The sequence below is a fragment of the Psittacula echo genome (assembly GCF_963264785.1).
Source record: "Psittacula echo genome assembly, chromosome: 6".
In the NCBI taxonomy this organism is placed as follows: domain Eukaryota; kingdom Metazoa; phylum Chordata; class Aves; order Psittaciformes; family Psittacidae; genus Psittacula; species Psittacula echo.
Genome location: NC_137743.1, coordinates 77270440 through 77292957, shown reverse-complemented (window position 1 = coordinate 77292957; position 22518 = coordinate 77270440). Strand labels below are relative to the sequence as shown.

General features: G+C 43.2%; 1 protein-coding gene across 1 annotated transcript in view; it reads right to left on the bottom strand.

The window, feature by feature from the left end:
* Nucleotides 1-22518, bottom strand: part of TMEFF2 (transmembrane protein with EGF like and two follistatin like domains 2) — a gene marked incomplete at its 5' end in the record, with an annotated part of 127021 nt that overhangs the window by 12885 nt on the left and 91618 nt on the right. Inside the window, 2 exons of the mRNA XM_080621543.1 lie at nucleotides 18856-18915; nucleotides 20022-20170. Of these exons, the coding sequence (XP_080477669.1) occupies nucleotides 18856-18915; nucleotides 20022-20170 (209 nt within the window). The remainder of the gene's footprint in view (nucleotides 1-18855; nucleotides 18916-20021; nucleotides 20171-22518) is intronic.

Here is a 22518-nt window from a genome sequence, read left to right as displayed (position 1 = left end):
TCTAATAGCATCTAGCAGGAATTGAGGTCCCATAGCAACTTATGAGGATAAAATCCTTAGGCTTCCTTCTTAGTTGTAATGAAGAACCGTGATGATAAATCCCAGCTCAGAACCGGCTCTGATGAGAGAAAAGAGAGTTCTCCGGAATCTTTGCTCAACAGCTCCAGACGCTCTGCCCTTCACAGAGCTGCCAGCAGCCACGCTGCCATCCTCCAACACAGTCATACCTCACCACTAACAGATCTGACCTATTCATTATCTTGACACAGTAAGTTCCCTCCTTTTAAAACCTTGCTCTCGATCCTATGAATATATAGTGTCTCTTTACAATGAAGAAAATGTGTGCAAGCAACTTGCATGAAAATCACTGTTTGGGTGGGTGTTGGAGTGAACATTCAGAAGGAAGTGCCTGCTGCTGCTCAAGAGGGAGCTCACCAGCCCACTCTCCCCGAGAGCTAGTGGAAAGTGAGACACCAAATGTCAGCTGAAAATGTCTGGCACCACTATGCTGCAGCTCTAGCCTGAATTCATCCTGCAGCCATTCCAAGTACAAACTTCAAGCTTGTCTTTCCCCATAAACTGCACAAAAAATACCCTCCCCATATACGCTACTTTACCAAAGGCGAGAAAAAAAAAGGGAAACGGAACTTGGTGAATTAAATGACATTCACTTATTTTCTCAGGCACAAAATAGGCTTGCTCAACACAGTAATTTATTAATTTTAAATGTCCCTATGCAAATGAGTTCCCTGGAATAAGATAACATCCACTTTCCTTTTTAAAAATGATCCAGTGCTTTTTCCGTTTCAGATGATGGCAAGATGTCCTAGCACACTCCGAAAAAAATATTGAGCTCTGTCTTTTGCAGCAATGTATCGTAATTATTCAGCATGCTGCCATAATTAATAATAGAAACCAATGAATTAAGACACTAATAACCCCCAGATGTTCAAACACAGAACTTCCAGCTTGTCAGCATATAGATGTGGGCTCTGCTATATATGTTAAAGCTACCTCCGAACTTTTGAAATCAAGAAGCGCTTTTATTTACAACATCTGTGAACAGATCTTCCTTATTTGAGAAGACTGCTTGAAATTAGGCAACTTGTTAATGATTTTCTTGCACATAACAAGACCATTTTTCTGCTCAAAAGTAAAAGTAGCCTTTTTTTTACCCTTCATTTGTTTTTTTCAGTGGCCACAGTCCACCTGGATTCACTGGCTAGACAAAGACTCCTTATCCTGTCCCCTAGAGACTGTATGTGGATCCCAAGCAGCCAAGGCTCCTACACACAAGAGTAGGTGCTACCAAGTAGGTACCGCAATACAAGATGCAATACAACCCCAAAATAGCACAGGGATACAAGTACATGCTAGCAGCCATTGCTCACACGCCTGAACAGGAACACCCAGCAACATTAGCCAAGACAAAAGAGAAAAGAATAAAACACCACATGGAATAAAGTGTTGCTCGAAACCAAGCGCTTTCTCAGTGTTCGGGTGCTCACAATAGATACACTCCCCCCCTGGGGTGACCACTGCCTTCATGGAGGTAAAGCACCTTGCCTGACCTCCTCCACTTCTCCACCACCCCATTTCGTCCACTCACCCTTACTGAGGCCATCAGTAAAGGCAGCAGTCACCGCTGTGGATGCTGCACAAGCGCCTCCACACTTGGTTTGAGGACATCAAGAGATGATGGACTGACCTCTTCCTTCAGCAGCTTCCCGGAGCGATTCATCGCTGCGTGCGAACAGCACCTGCCTGCTTCCCAGTCCAATAGACTGGAAAGTTCTTCAGATCCCCATGTGGTCTCTCTGTTAGCTGTCACCAAGCCATCTCTCAATACTTTTGTGGATAAGCTACACAGATGGAGCTCTTTAAGACCGCTGCTACAGGCGCCGATTTCAAGGCCTGCAATCATTGCTACAGATGGGATTTCATGATGAGGGGCTGTACTGCGGATTTATCAAAGCCCTGGGTAAAGGGGCCCTTACAGTTTGTGCTTCCTTCTTTTATGCTAGGATTGACTAAATCTGCATTAACCCCATTGCTAGAATAGATTACATCCTTCTTTGTGCTAACTCAGCTAGTCTTTGTTTTCAGCATGCTGATGACGTTGCCTCCACTCAGATCCCCCTGTCTAAGAATGCCTCCAGCCCCATGGGAGTGGCTTCCTCCCCCTTCAGAAATTAGCCATGTAATGAAATAAAGTCATAGTTTTTCTTCTTGCGTATGATCTCCTTTGGCAGCTCATGACAGCGCCCTTAGAGGATGAGTTAACCTTATTATTACTGTAATTCTGTGTGGAAAAAAAGTTGGTGTCACTTCAGAGATTTGTGAGGTTCCCTCCAATTAGGCTGCGTGCCTGAAGGCAGAGGGAGTAATGCTGTATCCATCACATGCAGCACAGCAAGAGCAGAGCGGGTGTCACCTCTTTGCGAGGAATTCCTCCCAGTGGCTTGGCTGATGGCTTGCTTTCCCTCCCAGCCACCTCTCCTCCAGCTATTCATTAGTGCCAGTGCCGGAGGGGGTCAAAAATGGACAGTAGGAACCAGACCAAGGCTCCTGTTTACATTCTCCCCTTTGCAAATGTATGCCTGAGAGTTGCAATTTACTCTTCAATAACAGATTAAGCAGAGATGGGAATAACCATTACGCTACGCCTATGTTAGCAGCAGAATGTGCTTCTTTATATGGCCAAATCCTGTTTCCTTCAGAGCAAGGAGGCATGGAGCTACAGAATGAGGCACAGGGTGACTAGGAGGGATGCTGACATAGGAAACATCTCTATATTCAGCGTTACCTTCTGGGGCACAGGAGCCAGACAACTGCACAGCCCCCATGCAGCACATACAAACACATCTCCCTGTTTTGCTTCTTCCTGGCAGCAAAACCAAACTATATTCACAAGCACAATCACTTCCCCATATAACACCCAGTGCCACAGCAATACTAGTTAACTTAGTTAAGTGGTGATTAAGGAACGAAACTGCCTGAACTTGACCGAGTGGTGTCCTGCTGTTTCTCGTTTACGTGCTACTATGCAGTTTCTATATCAAAGCAGCCTTGCTAGTGCAGCACTCCAAGGGGGGCTTATTTATATGTAGATGTGGCTATATGACATTTCCAAATGCCATTCATTTGCATATGAAGGTTCCACTTTTTTCCCCCACTCCGAGTAAACAGAGTCTGCTGCCACTCCAAAGCAGTGCTTTCACTCAGTTGGAGCTTTTTGACAGCGATCCTCCTTAAGAAGTGTAAACCCCCCCGAAACACCTCATTTTCATAACTTGGCAACCTTGGCTATCAGTAGTGTCTATGTGTAGGCCTTTTGATTCATAGCTGTACATTCGATACCAAACGGACTGCAGGGAGCAAAACTGCAAGACCTTAAGATTTCATATGAAATGGCTGCAGAAAATTTACAATACAAATCAATATTTGCAAATAGGCCAGAAATATGATGGAAGCTTGTTGTCATCCTAACAAAGGCTGTGGGTCACATTCATTATAGCTATGAAGATGGTATTGATTTTTGTCACTGCTCTTTCACTTGAAAACAAAAGCAGGGGCTTGTTGCAAGAGCTGCTGAGGAGCTCTGAGACTGCAAACCTAACATAAAACCTCAACCTTACATAATGCTGGGAAAGCCGAGTGGACATTATATATTCAGCTGTCTTGTCAAAGAAAGATAAGGCTGAAGCAGATGGTATGTGGGCAAAGTTTCAACCTGAATACATTGCCTTCTAAAAACCAACGGTGCTAGGAAAACAGCCCAGTTTTGTGGCACGAGGCGGATGAGCACATTACCTGCACACTAAAGAGCCACCTGATGCAGAGCCTTGAGATCTGTGCTGTGGAGGAGCTGGAAGAGCTTCCCACTGACAATATATGTATGGAAAACCAAGAATCTCAACACCTGTCACGTACCACCTAGTGTGAGTAGTGTGAATTATGCATAATACAGCTTGAGCTCCGTCCTCGTACACATTTGCACCGGGATGCGCAGCCAAGGGTGCGTGCTGAAGGAAGCGGTCTTTTGGCATCACCAGGCAGTGTGAGGGTGCTGATGGCATGCAAAGTGGATGGCGGAGTCACCAGACATCCGCTGTCCTCCGTCCTCACAGCTCAGCCATGCTCCATGGCTGTGAGCAGACCTCCTCCACATCCCCACTACCTTGTGGGCAGGCAAATGCCAAGGTGAGGATGAGCCGCTCCTTCAACCCCCTGCTCAGCCTATGGTCAGGGCACTGCAACAGGCACTTCCAGACTGTGACAACAAGCACAACACCACCTGGGAGTCATCATCACTGTGCTCTTACCTTATGGAGTTTCACCCATCTGCCACTGTGTTTCTGAAGGACTTCATCCTCCTCCCCTGCCAACTGGTAGATAGCATCAAATATGACAAATGGGATGAGATGCCAGAAAGCCGATAAATACTTTTGATACAGCCCTAAAAATAGTGAAGGGATATTTGTACCTTTCTGACAGTTTTCAAAGGGTAGATGGATATGCATGACCTAAGTTTTAAGATGGGTGTCAAGAATATTGATGTGTGGAAGGAGCAAGATCATTTCTCTGGCATTGCCCTGAGGGACAGTCGCATGACTAACGACGTCTCCCATCTCCCAGCTGTGGGTGTGCAGGGACAGGAGACAGCCTGGGGAGGGCTGTGCCTTCAGTGCCCATCATGAAAGAAAGGATTTGGCTTGACAGTGCAGCTTTGCACACCTATGATGTACCTTTTCCTCTAAATGGGAGAAATGGGGTGTAACTGCTCTCTGTAAGTGCCCGGTGGTACTTTGCATGGCTAGCTGATTCACACTAGGGCAGGCTGTGACCAGTTGCACCATCTGTACTGCTCTGAAGGGCTATACAGAAATAAAACTAAGCGCATCTTTCATAAACACAATGGGATACAATATATATATGTTCTGATGGAAGAAGTTGCTAGACTGGATAAAAGCTATAAACAATGATTTTGGTGCAGATTGCTTGTGGAGGACTAGTAAAAGAGGGTGTTGTAGTGGCCTAAGTTATGGTCTCGCAATTGCTGCCAAGCTAATTCATGCTCCATACATGATCGAACCTGGTGTGTTTCTGGGACTATGCCTGTAAAGTTAATTTAGTATTTTCAACCCATCTCTGGAAATGAGGAGGGCAAATACAGCTTTTTCCTCTCCCCTCCAATCCCTTAATAACATAGATTCCCAAGGTCTCCAATTCACACATGCAATCCTAGTGTCCTGAAGTTATTCTCTCTTTGGCACCTATGCATGTGGCTGGCAGGAATTTAAATACTGATGCAACTAGTAGCTCTTCCAATTTTTAAGGACTACATTGATAAAAATTGCTTTTAAGCCATTTAACTGTGGATTAACAAAGCATGTTTCCATGTCTGTATGGAGATGTACTTACCATCCTTATCTACCTGATCACTCTCGGAGGAACACACACATCTAATGCAACACGAAGCTGTATTTTCCATCAACCCTTGCCCTGTCTCTTCAGCTATGTGAGTGGCTTTTACTGGCAGAAAGATCGGGCAGGCAATCAATGAGCAAAATAGGAGCTTCATTTTGAGAAACCGCTGCAAATAAAAGCACACCTTAACCCAATTACCAGGCTGTCCCCTAATTTCCAATAGGAACTCCAGGCCTGAATGGATTGTTTTATGTGGTGATCGATGGGTAGCAAGAAGCAGCATTTGTAAAGGTCCCTGACTTTCATTTAGGCCTGCCAGCACGATGTTATGAGAACTTACTTTTTGGTTGCACACTTCAAACAAACTCAAAAAACTACAAAGCAAGTATGAATGGCAAAACTGTCAAGAGAGGTTTGATGGGAGGCACGGAGATGGGAGGGTTTACCCAGGTACGTGACAGCACGGACAAGTAGGTCAGGGACGTCAGTTTGGTCACGAGGTGTCTCCTTCTGTCCTTTTGACAGCCTGAAGGTTTTACAGCCCTAATTTTGCACAGATTTCATATTCAGTTTTGATTACTAGAAGCAGTCTTTCATTTTTCCCCTTTTTTTTGGGGTGCACGTTGGTAAGGTTCCGCCAAGCTGGAGTGTGACACCCATTTGGCTCCATTCCCTCCTTTCTTTTTTCCGAGGTAGCATCTGTGCTTGTAAAACCATGCTGCCTGAGAGAATTAATCCAGGAAACTGAAGGAAGAGCTGCAGAATTTGGGGGAAGCGTGTGTAAGAAAATAGGAGACTGAAGTGAAAATACGTAACTCTTATATGTGGTATTCTTTAACGCTGCCTGAATCACGTGCCTGGCAAATCCCTTGTGCATATCCTGGTTATTCTAGTTGACAGAACGTGACCCTGAATGGCCTGTGACTGCTCAGAGATATGTCTGCTGTTGGTTAAAAGCATGGTTTCGGCCATGCTTTTCCTGCTTTTGTTTGGGCTATTCAGAAAAGTTTTATTATGCTCAGGAACATTTTACTGCATGCTGCAAAATTGTGATCACTCTGCTGTACAAAGCAAAGCACTGCATTTGCTGAGGGATGAAACCTGCTCATTTTGCCTCTGTTGTTACTCACCTGAGTCCTGCATTGGAAAACTGTGATGGTAATGGGTCCACACAGACTACAACTTTGCTTTCTGTATCTGCCCACTTCCATTGTTCAAATCTTTCGTGACTGCTCAAAGGATCACTTTTTAGCAGACTACACATTAGAAATTCCTACTTGGTAATCAGGAGTTTAATGCTTCTTTTCCCATGCCTGAAGAGGGAAAGATATCCCTTGCTATTCCAAACTTAAGTGTAGTGGGAGAAATTGATAAAACAATATAAAATGCCACTGCAGCAAAACCTGCTATATTTTTTTACCTAACGTACTTTGTTTCCCATCTGTCATGAAACTCTGCAATGGCAGGAGAAAGCCGAAACCTTTGTGTGTCCTTGTTTTTGTAACAAAAGGGTTCAATCTTGCCATACAAATTCAAGCTTTTTGTCTATACTCAGATGCCAAAGGTCTATCAGGCAAAAACTGGTCTCTGAGACGTGGAGAGGAGACCACCCCATGCTGCAGGACGTACTTCATGCTTATGAGTAGCCTCAAGGGCTGAAAAGAGACCCCTCCAGGGCACACATTGCACTGGAGACAGTTATGGAGCTGTCACCTCTCCTTGTCTGATGACTGCAAACTCTTCCACACCACAATGTCCTTGAAGTGACTTCTCCATGCCCCAAACTCAGACTCTGCCTGCTGAAATATGCCAAATGCATATGGGATTTGGCTGTTTTGGGATGTCCAGCTCCCGTTAAACTCTTCAGAGAGAAGAGCTCCACGGCTTCCCCTGCCTCTACATGTCAATGTATTTTGGTGTTACAGGACACAGCGCAATCCTGCCTCGCTGGTTCGTTCCATAAAGACTAGATTAGCTTCTGTAAACTATAGAGGTCCTGAGATTCACCACTGGCCGCACAGCCCATTTTGCAGCACAGCCAGAAAAGTCTATTAGGAACATCTTTTTTATACATGAATACTTGCATTTACTATTTTTATACGGCTGCACCGGCATTATTGTCTTACAGACGTGGCACAGAAGTGAGCTGTAAAGATGGCATTTGTATAAATACAGGGTTTGGCATTTTATCTCAGCGCTCACTCCTAGAGCTAATATTCAAAGTGGGAGAAGCTGAATGGAAAAGAAAGGGCAATTTCATGAAATGGAAAATTTACTAAGAATAAAAATGGATGAAAAAGCCATGCCGAGTAATCACAAAGCCATTAAACTCAATGGCCATTCCTCCCACTAGCTTCAGCGAGGCCAGAATTCTACCTACTGCTCCTTTAAATCTTTTTCACTCTTATAGCAGTATTTTAAACCAAACAGCTGACATCCTTCTGCCCAGCCAAGGCCCTTTAAATCACTGAAATGCAAGATGGAAAAAAATCCGCAGTGCCAGATGTGTCTAAAAACAGTCACAGTTCTTGTCAAGGCAATCTGCAGAGGGAAATGTTTAGCATATATCATGCCTGACAAAACACTAATAGTTTATCAGTTTTGATATTATAGACTAATAACAAGCCCTTCCATGACTACTTCATTTGGAGAGCACAGGGACAGGCTAGACTTGTGCTACTTGATTTCTGAGCAGTGCTTTTTATTTAATCCTTCGTCGTCCTAGCTAGATGGAAGTACACTTCCATTATTAAATGAAATTGTAAATTAAATACCCCAGGGAGGGGGGGATGCTTTTGATCTACACCTGACACAGCTTTAAACCACAGCTAAAATAAAACAGGGAGATTAAAACCATAGGGAGGGTTTTAATGTGCTTTTCTGTTTTTTTCCTCCTGAAAAATATTTTACTATTATGTAATGCTGTCTAAAACGGGTAAGGCTGGTGATAACAGCAGTAGGCAAAGAAGTACATTTCAATTCAGCGCTGATAACCTCCTGAAATGCATGGCCACTGGTTCTGTAATAGCACAGTTTGTTTGCAGCTGTTGTATTTCCAGGAAGAGAGTTTCGCACTAACTTAATGCTCATGGGTACATGCTAAAATTACAGCCCAAGTGTGTAAGAAGTCACCTTGCTGAGTAGGAAAATGCTGCTTTTCCAACCTGGCTTACTAAGGGCGCTTCCGCTTGCTTGGTGGTACAGATGTGCACCTCGAACTGCTGAGGATGAGTTTCTTCCATGTGCAGAAAAGAACTTCTATGGACAGAAGTATGGGAGAAGGCATAGCTGATTCAAAACACTGCATCTCCTATAAGCCATTTCCCATTTCATTTAAGTAACAAATTTCTGTCACTAGTGGTTTCAGTGTCTCATACACTAAATATTAAGAAATACAAAAAGAACAGTTATGTTCCATTGCTTGAACAATCAGTGCAAGATGCAGATTTTAGCAGATGCATTCAATGAAAAGAATCGAAACCATCAGCAAAGTGAAACAGATGTGGCAAGATATCAGTCTGTCTTTACTTCCTTTACTAAAGTCTATTAAACTAGGCAAAAATTACCACTTGTCTCCATGTGGTCTAATTCTGACGGTCTATCAAAAGTAAATATACCCGCACCTTTGTTTCTTCCCCAACCATATTTCTTTTCATTCTACCAGATGCATTTATACTTCCTGAGTCTAGGTGAAAGCCTTTGTTATCTTAAGGATCAGGTTACCATTTCATGTGTCTAAATGATCAAATTATCTTGTGTTTGTATTGCAATTTGACATGATGATACTCCTTCTAGAAAAGATGATGTTTCAGTAAGCTCTAAGCAGCAGCTTTCCTTACTATACAACTTATTTATTACAGCTGTCGTAGGCTTTCATCTTATGGTATTTTGATATCTAACATTTCAGAAAGAATGCCAAAACATCCCGTGAAACAAAATTCTGAAGAAATTCAGTTCTATGAATATTTCAAAATATTATTTTTTTTTTCTTTTTACATTTCAGAGTAGATCAAACACAAATATTTAAATGTTGGTGTTTACTGAAAACGGATATTCTAGCATCTCATTACAACGTTAACTCTCAAATTCTTGGGAAGGCTCTGCAATTCCCAACAGCAGATTTACAGAACCAGACTTAAAATAGGGCTGCTAGGCATAAAAATACACTGTGGTACTCCTTAATATACATTAACTAATCCAAGCTGGTGGTGTGGATGGCAAACAGCTGTGTGCTTCCTCTCAAACAGCATCCTTCAAGGACGACTCTTGAGCTAATCGAAGTGCCTGTAGCCCAGGGGAAGGGTGGAACCAAGGGTGAGAGAAATTCCTCCCCAGGTCCAGAAAGCAGGATTAATTTTCCCAGCCTTTTCCTTGGGGAAGATCAACTCAAACACAAAGTCTTGCCTCAAATACTTTTTTTTCCTTTCCTTTCCTTTCCTTTCCTTTCCTTTCCTTTCCTTTCCTTTCCTTTCCTTTCCTTTCCTTTCCTTTCCTTTCCTTTCCTTTCCTTTCCTTTCCTTTCCTTTCCTTCCCTTCCCTTCCCTTCCCTTCCCTTCCCTTCCCTTCCCTTCCCTTCCCTTCCCTTCCCTTCCCTTCCCTTCCCTTCCCTTCCCTTCCCTTCCCTTCCCTTCCCTTCCCTTCCCTTCCCTTCCCTTCCCTTCCCTTTAGAGAAGGCAGCGGACTTGAGAATGAAAAGAAGATGCTATGAAGAGGGAAATGCCTTCATGAAGATGTCAAAAGGACAAAGACAGTTGGTATCTACCATCCTCCTGGAACATGGGTGAAACACTAGGAGTTACAGACCAATACCTAAACCAGCACCACAGCTGAGACTGTGAAACCCAGCCATGGGGGCTACATTCATTTCTTCTGGGTACCCCTTGCCATTAAAGGCTGTATTTAGAAAGAAGGCATCTGGTTAAAGACAACTTGAGAAATCAGACACAATTCGTGTTGAGTTTTAGGGATCACATTTTTATGTGTCAGCACAAAATTGTCTTTTTTCTGCAGGTTCTACCTTTGTTTGAACTTATTCATTCTGATCAAAACACAAATGCCGAGCAGAGGATAAAAGCATCTGTGGGTACTGAAAAACTCAGACTTGTTCAGGAAGATGGGTTTCTATGCTCCAAATATGTTAAAATATATGTAAATGATACACAATGTGTTTATGGACTGGGAAACAAATGGAAAAATCTGTAGAAATGCCTATGGTCTGCTCATCTCTATTACACTTATTTCCTGTTTTTATCCATAGCCTTTAACAGAACAAAATGTTACAGAAGACTGCTTATATGATAGTATAAGGGAAAAAACAATCAGGAAGGTACATAGTCTTGGAAGCAGAAGAAGTGGGAGCCAATGTTCGGAGCAAGCTTTGTGAACTTTGCGCGGTTCTGATGGAAACCCTAGATGGAAAAATACACTTGCATTATACCCTTATCTTGACACAGCTTTACACCTGAATTAATTTCCAGGACTTAAATACTTCAGGGATGCTGACAACAGTAAAATAGCTTGGTCTAATTTTGTATTTTTTAAGCTCCCCACGCCAATATTAGTGTTACACATTGGTACTTGCTTTCCCTGTTTATTTCCTATAGATCAAATTCTTAGCCTGGACATACCAAATCTTCAGGCTACTGAGCTTCTACGCAAATCAAATAGCTTTCCTTATGATGTTCACTTACAATACTATTGAATTTGTTTATTATGGGAAGAAAGCACAAATGAATTCTGCAACTTTTGATTCACGTTCATTAGTGACTAAATTAAGGACTAAGCTTTAAAAGCACAAATGGAAATGCTCTTTTGCCTTGTGCTACATCAGTCTAGGTAAAAAGATGCCTAGCAGTTCACCTGAGACCTAATTTAAGTTTTAATGCTAACAACTACAGATTCCATGAGCATGACACTGGGAAATCATAAGTAATGAAAAGGCACAATTTCTCTCATTATAAAACCACAAAACCCCAGAAACTCAAAAAACCAAGGCACATTTTACTGAGCTTAGCACATGTGGTTCAAAGTTAGAGAGCTCTCATAAAAAGTGAGGCATTCTCTTGAGGCTGGCAGATTAAATGAGCAATATTTCTCTCTTCTTATAGCTTGTTTTTAAAATCTCCATAAGCCTGTTTTGATTTTGCATGCTCCTCAGGAAAAGACTGTTATGAGTAAGTGCTGTTAAATCACACCGCATGGCGCTCCAGAGTGCTGCAGCTTCCTTCCTGGCATAGACTTGTTTGTGAGGCTATTGTATGACCTCTACAATAGTGTGTCCATCTCCTGTTCCAAAATAATTACGTAGATTTCAGTAAGATGGAGCCATGCAGGATCTAAAGGTATATTTGAGAGTTTAAGAAGAAGAACACTTGGAGTAGCCTCTGCTGCAGCGCCAACCGCTAGGCAATTGTATTAATGCCTCGGTTGTTTGTATTTTAGAAATAAAGCATCCACTTCCCATGATGGCACAGAGAAATGCTGGAGTGGGACTTTCTTTCCTTCACCTTTTGAAAAGCAGGGGTTAAATTACGAAAAGCAGCAGCTGCAATTTTTCATCTAAGAAAGCACCCAGGACAAGTGAAGGTTTGGGGGCCAAGCGAGTAGTTGGGACTGACGCTGCTGGCTACTCAGACTCTGGTTCGGAAGTAGGTGGCAGTAAGATTTATTAACCTACCAGCCCGCCTCTACCTCTGCTTCTTAAATTTCTCCTGGATATCAACAAACGGGACCGTAGTGACAGGACAAGGGGTAACGGGTTAAAACTTAAACCCGTTTAAATTTAAAGGGGAAGGTTAGATTGGATATAAGGAAGAAATTCTTTACTGAGAGGGTGCTGAGGCACTGGAATGGGTTGCCCAGGGAGGTTGTGAATGCTCCATCCCTGGCGGTGTTCAAGGCCAGGTTGGATGAGGCCTTGGGTGGCATGGTTTAGTGTGAGGTGTCCCTGCCAATGGCAGGGGGGTTGGAATTAGATGATCTTAAGGTCCTTTCCAACCCTAACTATTCTATGATTATATGAAAAGTAGAGGAGCTGCAAGCCAGCAGAATGGCTAGAGACCACCGTGCTATCAGAATATATTGATCTCTCTCTTCCCTTTGAAAATCACTCAGAAGAACCCCAGAATAGGAATGGTTTTCTTATCTGTGTTTTTTAGTACTCTGTAAATTAAACTAAGCTACACACAGTTACTACTGCCGAGTAAACACTATCCTACTTTCTGCAATGGTAAACCTTGGTTTTATTTTGGAAGCCTCCAGGTTCCATTCGATGAGCTGAGACATTTCCTCTGTTCTACTTTTGGAAGGCTTTACTATCAGGAGAGCCAGGATTAGGTAGGCAAAACAAGGCCAAAATGCTTTTGGACCTGACTCTTTTAGGAAATCATTTTCTAAATGGAGGCTGGCTCTACACTCAGATCATTTTGAGTTCATATGCCCCAGACTTCAGCTATTTGTAAACACAGAATCATAGCATAGTCAGGGTTGGAAAGGACCTTAAGACCATCTAGTTCCAACCCCTGTGCCATAGGCAGGGCCACCACACACTAGACCATGTCGCCCAAGACTCTGTCCAGCCTGGCCTTGAACACTGCCAGGGATGGAGCAGTTACCACTTCTCTAGGCAACCTGTTCCAGTGCCTCACCACCTTCACAGTAAAGAACATGTACACTTCCAAACCACCAGACATCTTAAAGGACATCCAGGGATGTGGCGCATAATATAGTCACATCTCTTGAGTGAGATGCCCTCATATGCTTTCCTCAAGTCACAGTCCAAAAACCCCCTCAATTGTACAGCCTGAAATACAATCTGCACTGGTTCTTCTTTGTTTTGTAAGCTCATCTCCAGCCGTTTGTGGACTTTCACTGTACATAAAGCTCACGTATATTTTCACAAAACCTTTCACTTGTAAATGCAAATAACAACTGTAGCCACATTTAAGGCTTTACATTTTTTAAAGCTATGTATCAACTGTGCTATTCCAGAGCGTGCATGCCTATGGTGTGAGCGCAGGTGGAGGCCGCAGCTAGACAGCATTCATGCTGCCACGCAGCTGTCAAAATATTAAAATGTGGGGTTTTTTCTCGATTCTTAAGTGATTTGATGGAAAAACAGGAACACTTCCTAAATAATCTGTTTGTTTAGTGTGACAACCTCTGACTCTGACTCTGCGGAAGCGAAAGCCAAGCAAATCTGCATATGCAAGGATGCAATTTCCCCAGCCTTTTTACAAAGCTGCAGATGAGAAACGGTTTCTTTCTAGCTATGATGGATGCACGGTGCTCGGCTCTATGTCTCACTTGCTAATTCCATTAAGAAGAAAGGAAAGCCTGGTTCACAAAGGCAGAGCAAAACTGCATGATAGTTTATATCCCACAGCTAAGCTCTGGGGCTTTATTATTCTTTACCAGTTTAGGAAATGGCTTACATGATAGTAGACACAAGATTTAATTTATAGGGTCAATGTCAACTGGTTTACACTCAAACCTTAACCTACTTAAAAATTTTATAATCTGGAGGAGGAATCTAGTCTGAAGTTCTCACATTTTATTCCTGGCGGGGGATGAGGTTGGAGGGAAATGAAATAGTCACTCTCTATAGAAATCCAGCACTGCTGTTCTGATTCCTGGCCACTCTCCAGGCCTATTACAGGCAATAAAGACGACTGTGACTGAATTCAGTGGGCTCTGTATCAAGCCCATGAAGAAAGGGATGCATCACAGCCCAGTGCTTCTCACATGTGGTGGGTCAGTGCACCACTGTCACTTCTCCCCATTTTCCTTGATAGGCATGGCTTGTTGTCCTGTTAAAGGGATTAGAAGTTAATGATGCAGAGCGGTGGGTTTTGGTAAAGTTTTAGGATGGTTTTCTTTTCTCAAACATAAATATTACGTTGTATTTATCTTGGAGTCCAAGACTTTTGGACTTTTGAAGAGACCCTTTAAACCTAGAAAGGGGAATCTGTGATGGCTGTTGCTGCCTTCATGCCGCAGCCCTGGCCTAGCCAAGGGAAGATGATGTGTTGACACAGATGGATTTTGCCCTTTTTGGTGGAGCGTTCCATTTGCTTGGGCAACACAGCCATCTGCTGGATTACTTGCCCAAGCACCTCCGGTAGTGCCAGGAAGGCCCCTGTGCCAGAAAGCGGCCTGAAAGAGATCCAAGACTGTCATGAAGATTTGAAATCCCATGGGAAACCAGGGGGAAGAGCCGGGAACAGAGCAGCCATGAGCATACGTGCAGCATTTTGTGCTTGTTAGCATTTCCCGGGCACAGCATCAGCATCAGCATCAGCAAGAGGGTCCATGGCACTGCCTGCAAGAGAGATCCCGAACGAGCCAACACTGCAGAAGGCACCACTTGAGGCTCCAGCCAAGGGAGAATTTACCACTGCTGAGGAACCCAAAAATATGGCTCAAACTGGCCATATATGCATGTTTTTCGTTAAAGAAGACTACTGGGGCTGAAAATCCCTTTTTTCCCCTTTCCATCAGCTTTGTTGTGCTGCTGGCGTTCGGCTGCTGAGACTTGATCTAATCAATGCTCATATAGGGAGGTTTGTCTGGCCTGGAAGATGATATTATTGAATAGGTCTATCAAATTTGTCAGTGTCTTCGCTGACAATTTTCATGAATATATAACACTGAAATATGGCTCATCCATTCTGTTTCTTACTCTTTATAGTGCTCCAAGTGACTTGGAAAAAACCTCAGTAATTTGATAATGAGAAAGGATAAAATCAGTTAGGGGGATAATTGCTCATATCAAATCTTAAGAAGGGAACATAAATATTGAAGAATAAAAATAAATAGGCAAGTAAATAAACAAGATGAAAACTCCTTGATTTGCCTAGACTCTGAATGCAAAAATGCCACCAAAACAGTCAACTTTTGTATGCATATAATGGGGAAATTCACGAAAACATCTATCACAGGGCTTTCAGCTCCGACACTACATTCCGCTACATTCCAAAACATACATTACACTTACAGTGTTTAAAAATGCTCTTTCATGGAAATTGCCAGATAAACTGCATTTCTATTGGCTTTGACGGAAAAAATCCCATCCATTCATTTATTGACTAAAACTAAATTTTATCACAAACTTGATCAACATCAACAATGTCATTTGTTGAAAAAAGTGAAAATCCCCCCAAAACTGATAAATACTTTGGGGTTTCAGGAAAAAAAGAGGTCAGAATAGCAGAGAGAGAGGCACCAACACATCTCTCTACAGACACTCTGGTTACATGTATTGCACAAGCAGCCATGCAGAAGTGAACACCATCAGAGAAGGGCCACTTATGGCTCACTTTTCCCCATGTTTGCTTTGTTAAGAAAGGGGACATGCTTTTTGGGTGTCTCTGATATTAATCAGGTATTTCCACTATCAGACAAATCTTGCCTGTGTAAAGAGCCCTTAAAAAATGAAGGTGGTGTAAACTTACTGCAAAGATTTACACTCCAAAGGAACAAGTACTCTTGGTTTTTCAAACTGTAAGATTTGTGTGTTATTTGCAAGTATCAGCGGGCTTGAAGGAACAGCAGGGAGCGAAGACACTGATGGAACAGACGGCCTGAATATTTCTAGATGAAAAAAATCAGCCGGGTGTTGGGACTTGTGGCTGTTCCCAAAGCTGCTGCCTTCCTGGGACCCCACGTCGAGCGTGCGGGGGTGCTGATGGAAAAACCCGCACCGCTCAGCTACCACCGTCTCTGCAAAGAGCATTTGGCACTGCTGCATTAGCATAATTGACAACATCAATTATGCCCACTGCTATTTTCTCCCCTGGGAAAGTCAGTCCATACAAGTCAATGTTTTTAAAAGCGTGGAGTGCTTATGGCCTCTGCAATTTTTAATGCCATTAAATGGTAAGAGAACAAAGGTATTCTCTAGGAAGGCGCAGGCTTGGGGAAATTGCTTTAGAGGCACGACAGCTGAGGAACTGCTTCTCTTTCATACAAAGCTCCCCATGGTCAGGGCAGTATTTCCCTTATGAGGGATATGAAGGTGGGAAAAAAGCAGCACATACCACATTCCTGTAATAGCCATCATCAAATGTTTCTACATTTGAAAGAGTGTGAGGACGGCATGGAGCTTCCTGCCTGGAAAACGCTGAAGCCTGAATGCTCCCTGAGCCCCAGTTTTATACTGCTGTCTTCCTTTTCACTATTTCCAAAAGGCTGGAGTTGTTACAGCTTTTTAATACAGTGGTCCCTTTTCCCTAGGGTCTCCGGGCAGGGTTATGGCACAAATATGAAGGGACAGTGGAGTCATGTGGATTGCCCTGCCTGAACTTGCACCTTTCACCCTACATGCTGACACTGTATGCAAAAATGAAAAAGTTAAGTAAGAATAATAGTTAGGTGCATAAAAAGACATCAGCCGGTGCAAAGTGATTGCAGTGAAGTCAATGAATGGTGCCTGACAAGACCCACCCAGAGGGCACATTTGCTGTCCTTGAAGCTCCCCGCTGGGGTCTGAAGCATAGCAGAAGCCTCAAGCTGCTGCCTGCTAAAGTGCAATCATGGTGCCTTTCTGTGCCAGAGCTATCTGCTGAGCCTTACTGCTTGTTTAGGATGTCTCCATCACTCCATGGCTCTAGAGCAGTCAGGTGCCACCTCCTCTCCACAGCGCCCCATCACCTCTCACTGGCTATCTGTTCCCACACTCCTTCTGACCTCTCCACACTCAGAAACCATCTCCAGTACAGACCTGTTCCTCTTTGCCATACCTCCACCCTCACCCCTGCCCACTAAACCAGTTCCCTCTTGTGTTCCCTGCTCGACTCCCAGCCCCTGACAGTGTTTTGCTGCAATCAATTTTCTTCTACCCACCACCTCTCCTCTCAAGCGTAGGCTGAAATATCATCTCCTAAGCAAAAGCTGTTCTTTTCCTCCTGCCCACTTGAGCTGAAGGTGTCTTCTGTGCGCCTCTTCCTCTGTGACCCATGACTTGGCTTTCTCTTGTCATCGCTGTGATCTCCTCCTCCTCGCGCTTCTGCTTTTCCTCCCTTGTTCCAACTCAGTTGCTTCATGCTTAAATGTGCTTTCTCCTTTCTAAGTGTTGTGGGTCTGTATCTCCTGCCCAATCACAGGATACAACCTCAGCCCTTCCAGCCTTTTGAGACAAGTGACAGCTGCCTCCCAGAGAAAAGCTGAGATTAATCAAGGGTTTGGGGGAAAGAGACTGAAGACTTTCTCTCTTTGCATGACTACCTCTTCACCCATGGAAGGCCTCCTTGGCAGCAGGAAACACCTGAGCCATTGCTCATCTTTGATCTTTTGGAAATGAATCTCAGCATTTACTTTCCATAGAGATTTCTACTCTCTCTGCTTCGTGCTGCAGCCACCCCCAACACCTAGCACTCCTCTGCCTCACCGAGACATCATTTATTCATAGCTCTATGTTTTAATCATCACGTACCATTTTTAAGTAGGAACTGAACAACCATTTCTAATGGCTATTTCTAACCTATTAACACAAGGATGTCATGAACAAAGGGCCCTCACAAGAGAGGACCAGCTGAATTAACTACTGTCTGAGGACTCTGCAGGTAAGAAGTGTTAAGACCTGTGAAACTTTCAGCCGGCTTTCACCTAAGGCATGCAGCAATCTGCTCAGATAAACCCAACGAGCTACACCTACTCTCTCTACATACTTTCAAAGCATATAAATATAACAAACTGAAGCAAGGAACGCATCACCTGACCCATTTTCACAATACCTTCCCAAAGGCTTTAATTCTCAGTGTGAGCTGTGAATATCTGCATGCATACACGTGCGCACACACACGTTCAACTTCTAAATCAATCCTCCCAGGCAAAGGATGCAAAAGATGTCTCCCAAATCTCTGTAGTATTTACATGGTTTTAATTTCAAACGCCATATAAGTCTATTCAGCCATTATATTTTATTGTAGCTTCTAAATAAATTAAAACCATTTATCACTTAAAAAACCCCCCACATTTTAAGAACCTTATTAACTTCATAGTTAAGCACCGACAGGTAATATCATCTATAAAGGCAACGTTTCACGGGATCACAGCTGGCTATGCTCTGGATTTGCACTTTCTTAAACCTGTATATCATGACAAAAATATGCATACTCCAGTGCACTGTTTCAACAATTTTCAATAATGTCTGCTAATTCTGGCCTATAATTTACAACACTTATTTCCACTGTCAGAACTGTTTTATGGCCATGATATCTCTACATCGACAAAAATGGAAGAAGCCCATTTATTAAGAAGGAAGAGAGTTTCCAGCAAAAGAAAGAGTAATGCAGAGACAGTGGGTTTTTTTTTTAAAGTAAACCAAGAAAACCACCCTAGAAGACAAGGGCACCTCAGTTTAGCAAAGGAAAAAAGACACTTACACAGTTCCCGTGAATTGTGATTCTCACAGAATAGGAACCGTACCTGCATAATCTGTTCTTGCGTAATGCCCATCTTCCGATTTTGTAGTTGTTGTAGTATTATCTGTGTGAAAAGAAATACGTTAGATTGCTTGGGAAGCCTATACTTGATACAAACTATGTCCCAGCCACCAGTGTCCAAGCAAACGTGGCTTCACTTGCATGCACAGTACCGCTGCTCGCTGCAAGGCTCCCCTGCATCTGCCAGGTGAAAACAGCAGGATCTGGCTTTTTGGAATGAAACATGAAACATCTTCCATTAAGAAAACACGTCTTTTTATAACAATATGTGATAACAGATTGCAGCTGGGATAAATATACCGGTATGAAACAGGAGTTGTCATTTCTGCTCTATTTGAAGCAATTGGGGAGTTTTAATATGTACCGTGAAATGAACTGCCACATAGGGTGGTTAAATTTAAAGAGATAAGAATAAATTAGAATGTGTTTAATACACCTGTATAGTATGGCTTTGTAAGTGGATGTACTGAGGATTTATTGGTCAGAAGCTAAGCGGAAAAAAGCTATTAAAAGTCTGAGCCTTAGCAGACACTCTATTTACAGGAGCTATTTAAAGGCAAATTTTCTTCACTTTTACTTTAGAACAAAATAGAGCTTTGCAGTCAACTCAAAGGTTACAGGTGATGTAGTAGCCCATGAGCTGGGCACTGACATACATGGCATCCATGGAGAATCACAGTGGGTCTTGAGCTGCTATTGGCATCTCATGGGCCCAGCACAGAAACAAGCGGGAGCCTGTTTGGGAGCATGTCTTTGGCCTCCTGAGGCTGCTTTGTGCTGCTCCAGTTATGGGAGGCAAAACGTATCTGAGGGGCCTTCCTGCTGTCCTGCTCCAACTCCTACCTGGAGGACAGAGCTCTGGGCAAAATAGAGGTGCCTGATTTTGAAACCAGTGCAGGGCTGGACAGTCCCCTGCTGCTGCAGGCACAGTGTGGGAAGGGTTACACATGCCACTCCTCATGCCTCGCTTGGCATCGGTACTGAGGAGGGTTCTGCCCTCTCCCACAGCCTGTGCTCTACCATATAAATTGCAAGAGTCTAATGGAAATGTAAGAAGTGCCACATAAGAAGCCAACCCCGGTTCTTTTTTTTTTTCCCTGAGCAAAAATTGAAAACATTCTTTGAAATGAATTTTGTTATGAGAGTTACCTTGACATCGACCCAAAGACATGACTTCAATTTTCTCCTGTTTCTGGCATGATGCCTCCTTGATTTGACATGCATTATCATAAGATTTCCCATCGGAAGCACAAAGAGGATTGAAGTTGGTTTGAGAACAGTCAATGTTGCACACGCACCTGAAAAGATAAAGTAAGAGAAAAAAAGAAGAGGCTAATATGAGAAAGTTTTTTCATGACATCACAAATACATCTCAGAAATAAAAGCGTTTGTATTTTCCTGACTGCACAATGCAAATCAACAGAATGAAAGTGGAAAGTTCTGTCAAGAGGTCATTTGTGTTTCTGAATGGAAATGAGATGCAGGGGGAGGCAAGAGGCACAGAAGGGAAAAGCAAGTAAAACGAAAGATAAAGAAGAGTTTTATACATGGAAAACTATGTCACAGCATTACCGCTTGTAATTTCTTGTAAACAAAGAACACTCAAGCAGATATGCATATAATTCAAGCTGCTATGCCCTCTTGCAATTAAAGACACCACAAAATTCACCTCCACTGAGGTGCTGCCCATCACGCGTAACAATGGATAAATGTGGTTTTATATTGATTTAGTTCAGTTCTTATAATGGTTTAGTTCTTATAATAATTACAGCACCTGTAGGCACTCTGATCATAAAAGCTGTGATACTGAAGCCTCATCTCACCCTACTAGGATAAAACCACCTGCCAAGACTGACAGTAGCAAAGTGATTGTACTCTCTCTGTGCCTAGGGTGGTGGGATCTCCTACTGAGTAGCTTCCTGGACATGGTGAGGCTACTCTAATAAAACCAGGGGAATGCTGTTTTAGGAGAGACTTTGTGAACTAGCCCTTTCTGAAGCATTTGAATAACTCAGCAACCAAAAAACCTTACCCAGGTGTCCCCCAGCAAGGTCAATGCCCGCTCGCAACCTGGTGACATGCTCTGTGTGGGGTGAAGACTCCCGTGGCCAAGAGCACAGTGTGGGAAAGCACAGGTAGGGCAGAGCTGGCTCTGTTCTCAGGGAGCTTAGAGGTATCTCCAGAGCCCACTGACCCAGCTCATGAGCTCTCGGGCTGCCCTGAGCCAAAGCATAGTGGGGTATTCAATTCAAAAGTCTGGCCCAGATCTGAACACACTAATGTGAACATATCCTGAGGCCAGCAAGCCTCATCATTGCTCATAAGATGGAGAAACCCAATTACTTCCATCAACAGGAGGCTGCAGCCTCTTTTCTTTACATTTCTCCTATTTCATTATCATTAGCAATGTTAGACACCCTTGGTCATTGGCAAGGGAAAGGCATGCTAATCTTCTGTCCCTCAACTGTGTCATATAACAGACAGCTCAGCCTCAGCAACGCTTACATTAACACCGATGGGATCCTGCTTGGGGACAAAGCCCAAGGTCTAACCTGGCAGCTGCTTCAGCTCTTCTGAGCACATAATTGTGCACATGCTGCTATCTAGACTCTTCCCGGTTCCTTCTGACATTTAAGGCAAAGGAATGTGACTGATGCTCTATCTGCAGCTCACTGGTTGTACTGAACCTCACAGCACCAACTCCACAGCTCTCCCATTAGAAAGTTAAGTAATGGAGCTGTCAGCCTCTAGCCTCATTGCTTGATTTAGGGAAGAGCTGGAAAGTCATTTCACCTCCCATGTCGCAGCAGACATTTGGACACCTTCGACCAGTGGAAGTGTAGAGGGACACACGCAAGAGAAAAAGCTTGGTGGGAAGAGGAAAGCATCCAGGAAATTAGATGGGTCAGATTTCTTCATCACCCTCTTTGGCCTCTGGCCTCTACAAAAGTGCCCAACATGATCAAATTTAGTGGAATCAGAATTCGTCTTTCTTTTAGACTTTCTTTGCATTGGGTAGGTCTATTTCCCCCAAAAGTTAAAAAAATACAGAAAACTTCAGCTCAAAAAGAGGCCACCAGTGAAAAGCTGTGGTTACAAATTAAATTACATTATTTCATAACAAGGGGAAGAAAAGAGCCTAGCTCTCTGTGTAACAATTGCCCCACATTGATGAACATACAGAATATAAGAAAAAAATTCCAGTTGATTTCCTAAGAACCTCCTTATCAGTGGGACAAGAATGCTCTGCTCCACCAAAAATATTCACTGTTGTCATCTCTTCCTGCAGCCATTTCCAGCTTCCCACCTTAGTCAAACTCACTTCATTAGGAAACATTTACTGCTCAAGTAATAGCAATTCTTTCCACGTAGCTCCACCATTTGCATTTCAGATGGGACACAATCAGCCATATGCTCCTTTTTTGTAATAAACCAGCTCAGAAACAACTTCACTTCTCCACATTTTGCTACAAAAAATGAGGGTAGGTTAATATATATTATGTCTCAAGTCATGAGAAAATTAAGTCAACGAGAAAATTAAAACAAAAGGGTGCTCTTTAGGGGAAATCTAAGCAACTTTGGATGCAATTTCAGAAATGCCTGCGGAACACAGGAACCTATGCTCAGAGTTAGGCACTTAAGAGAC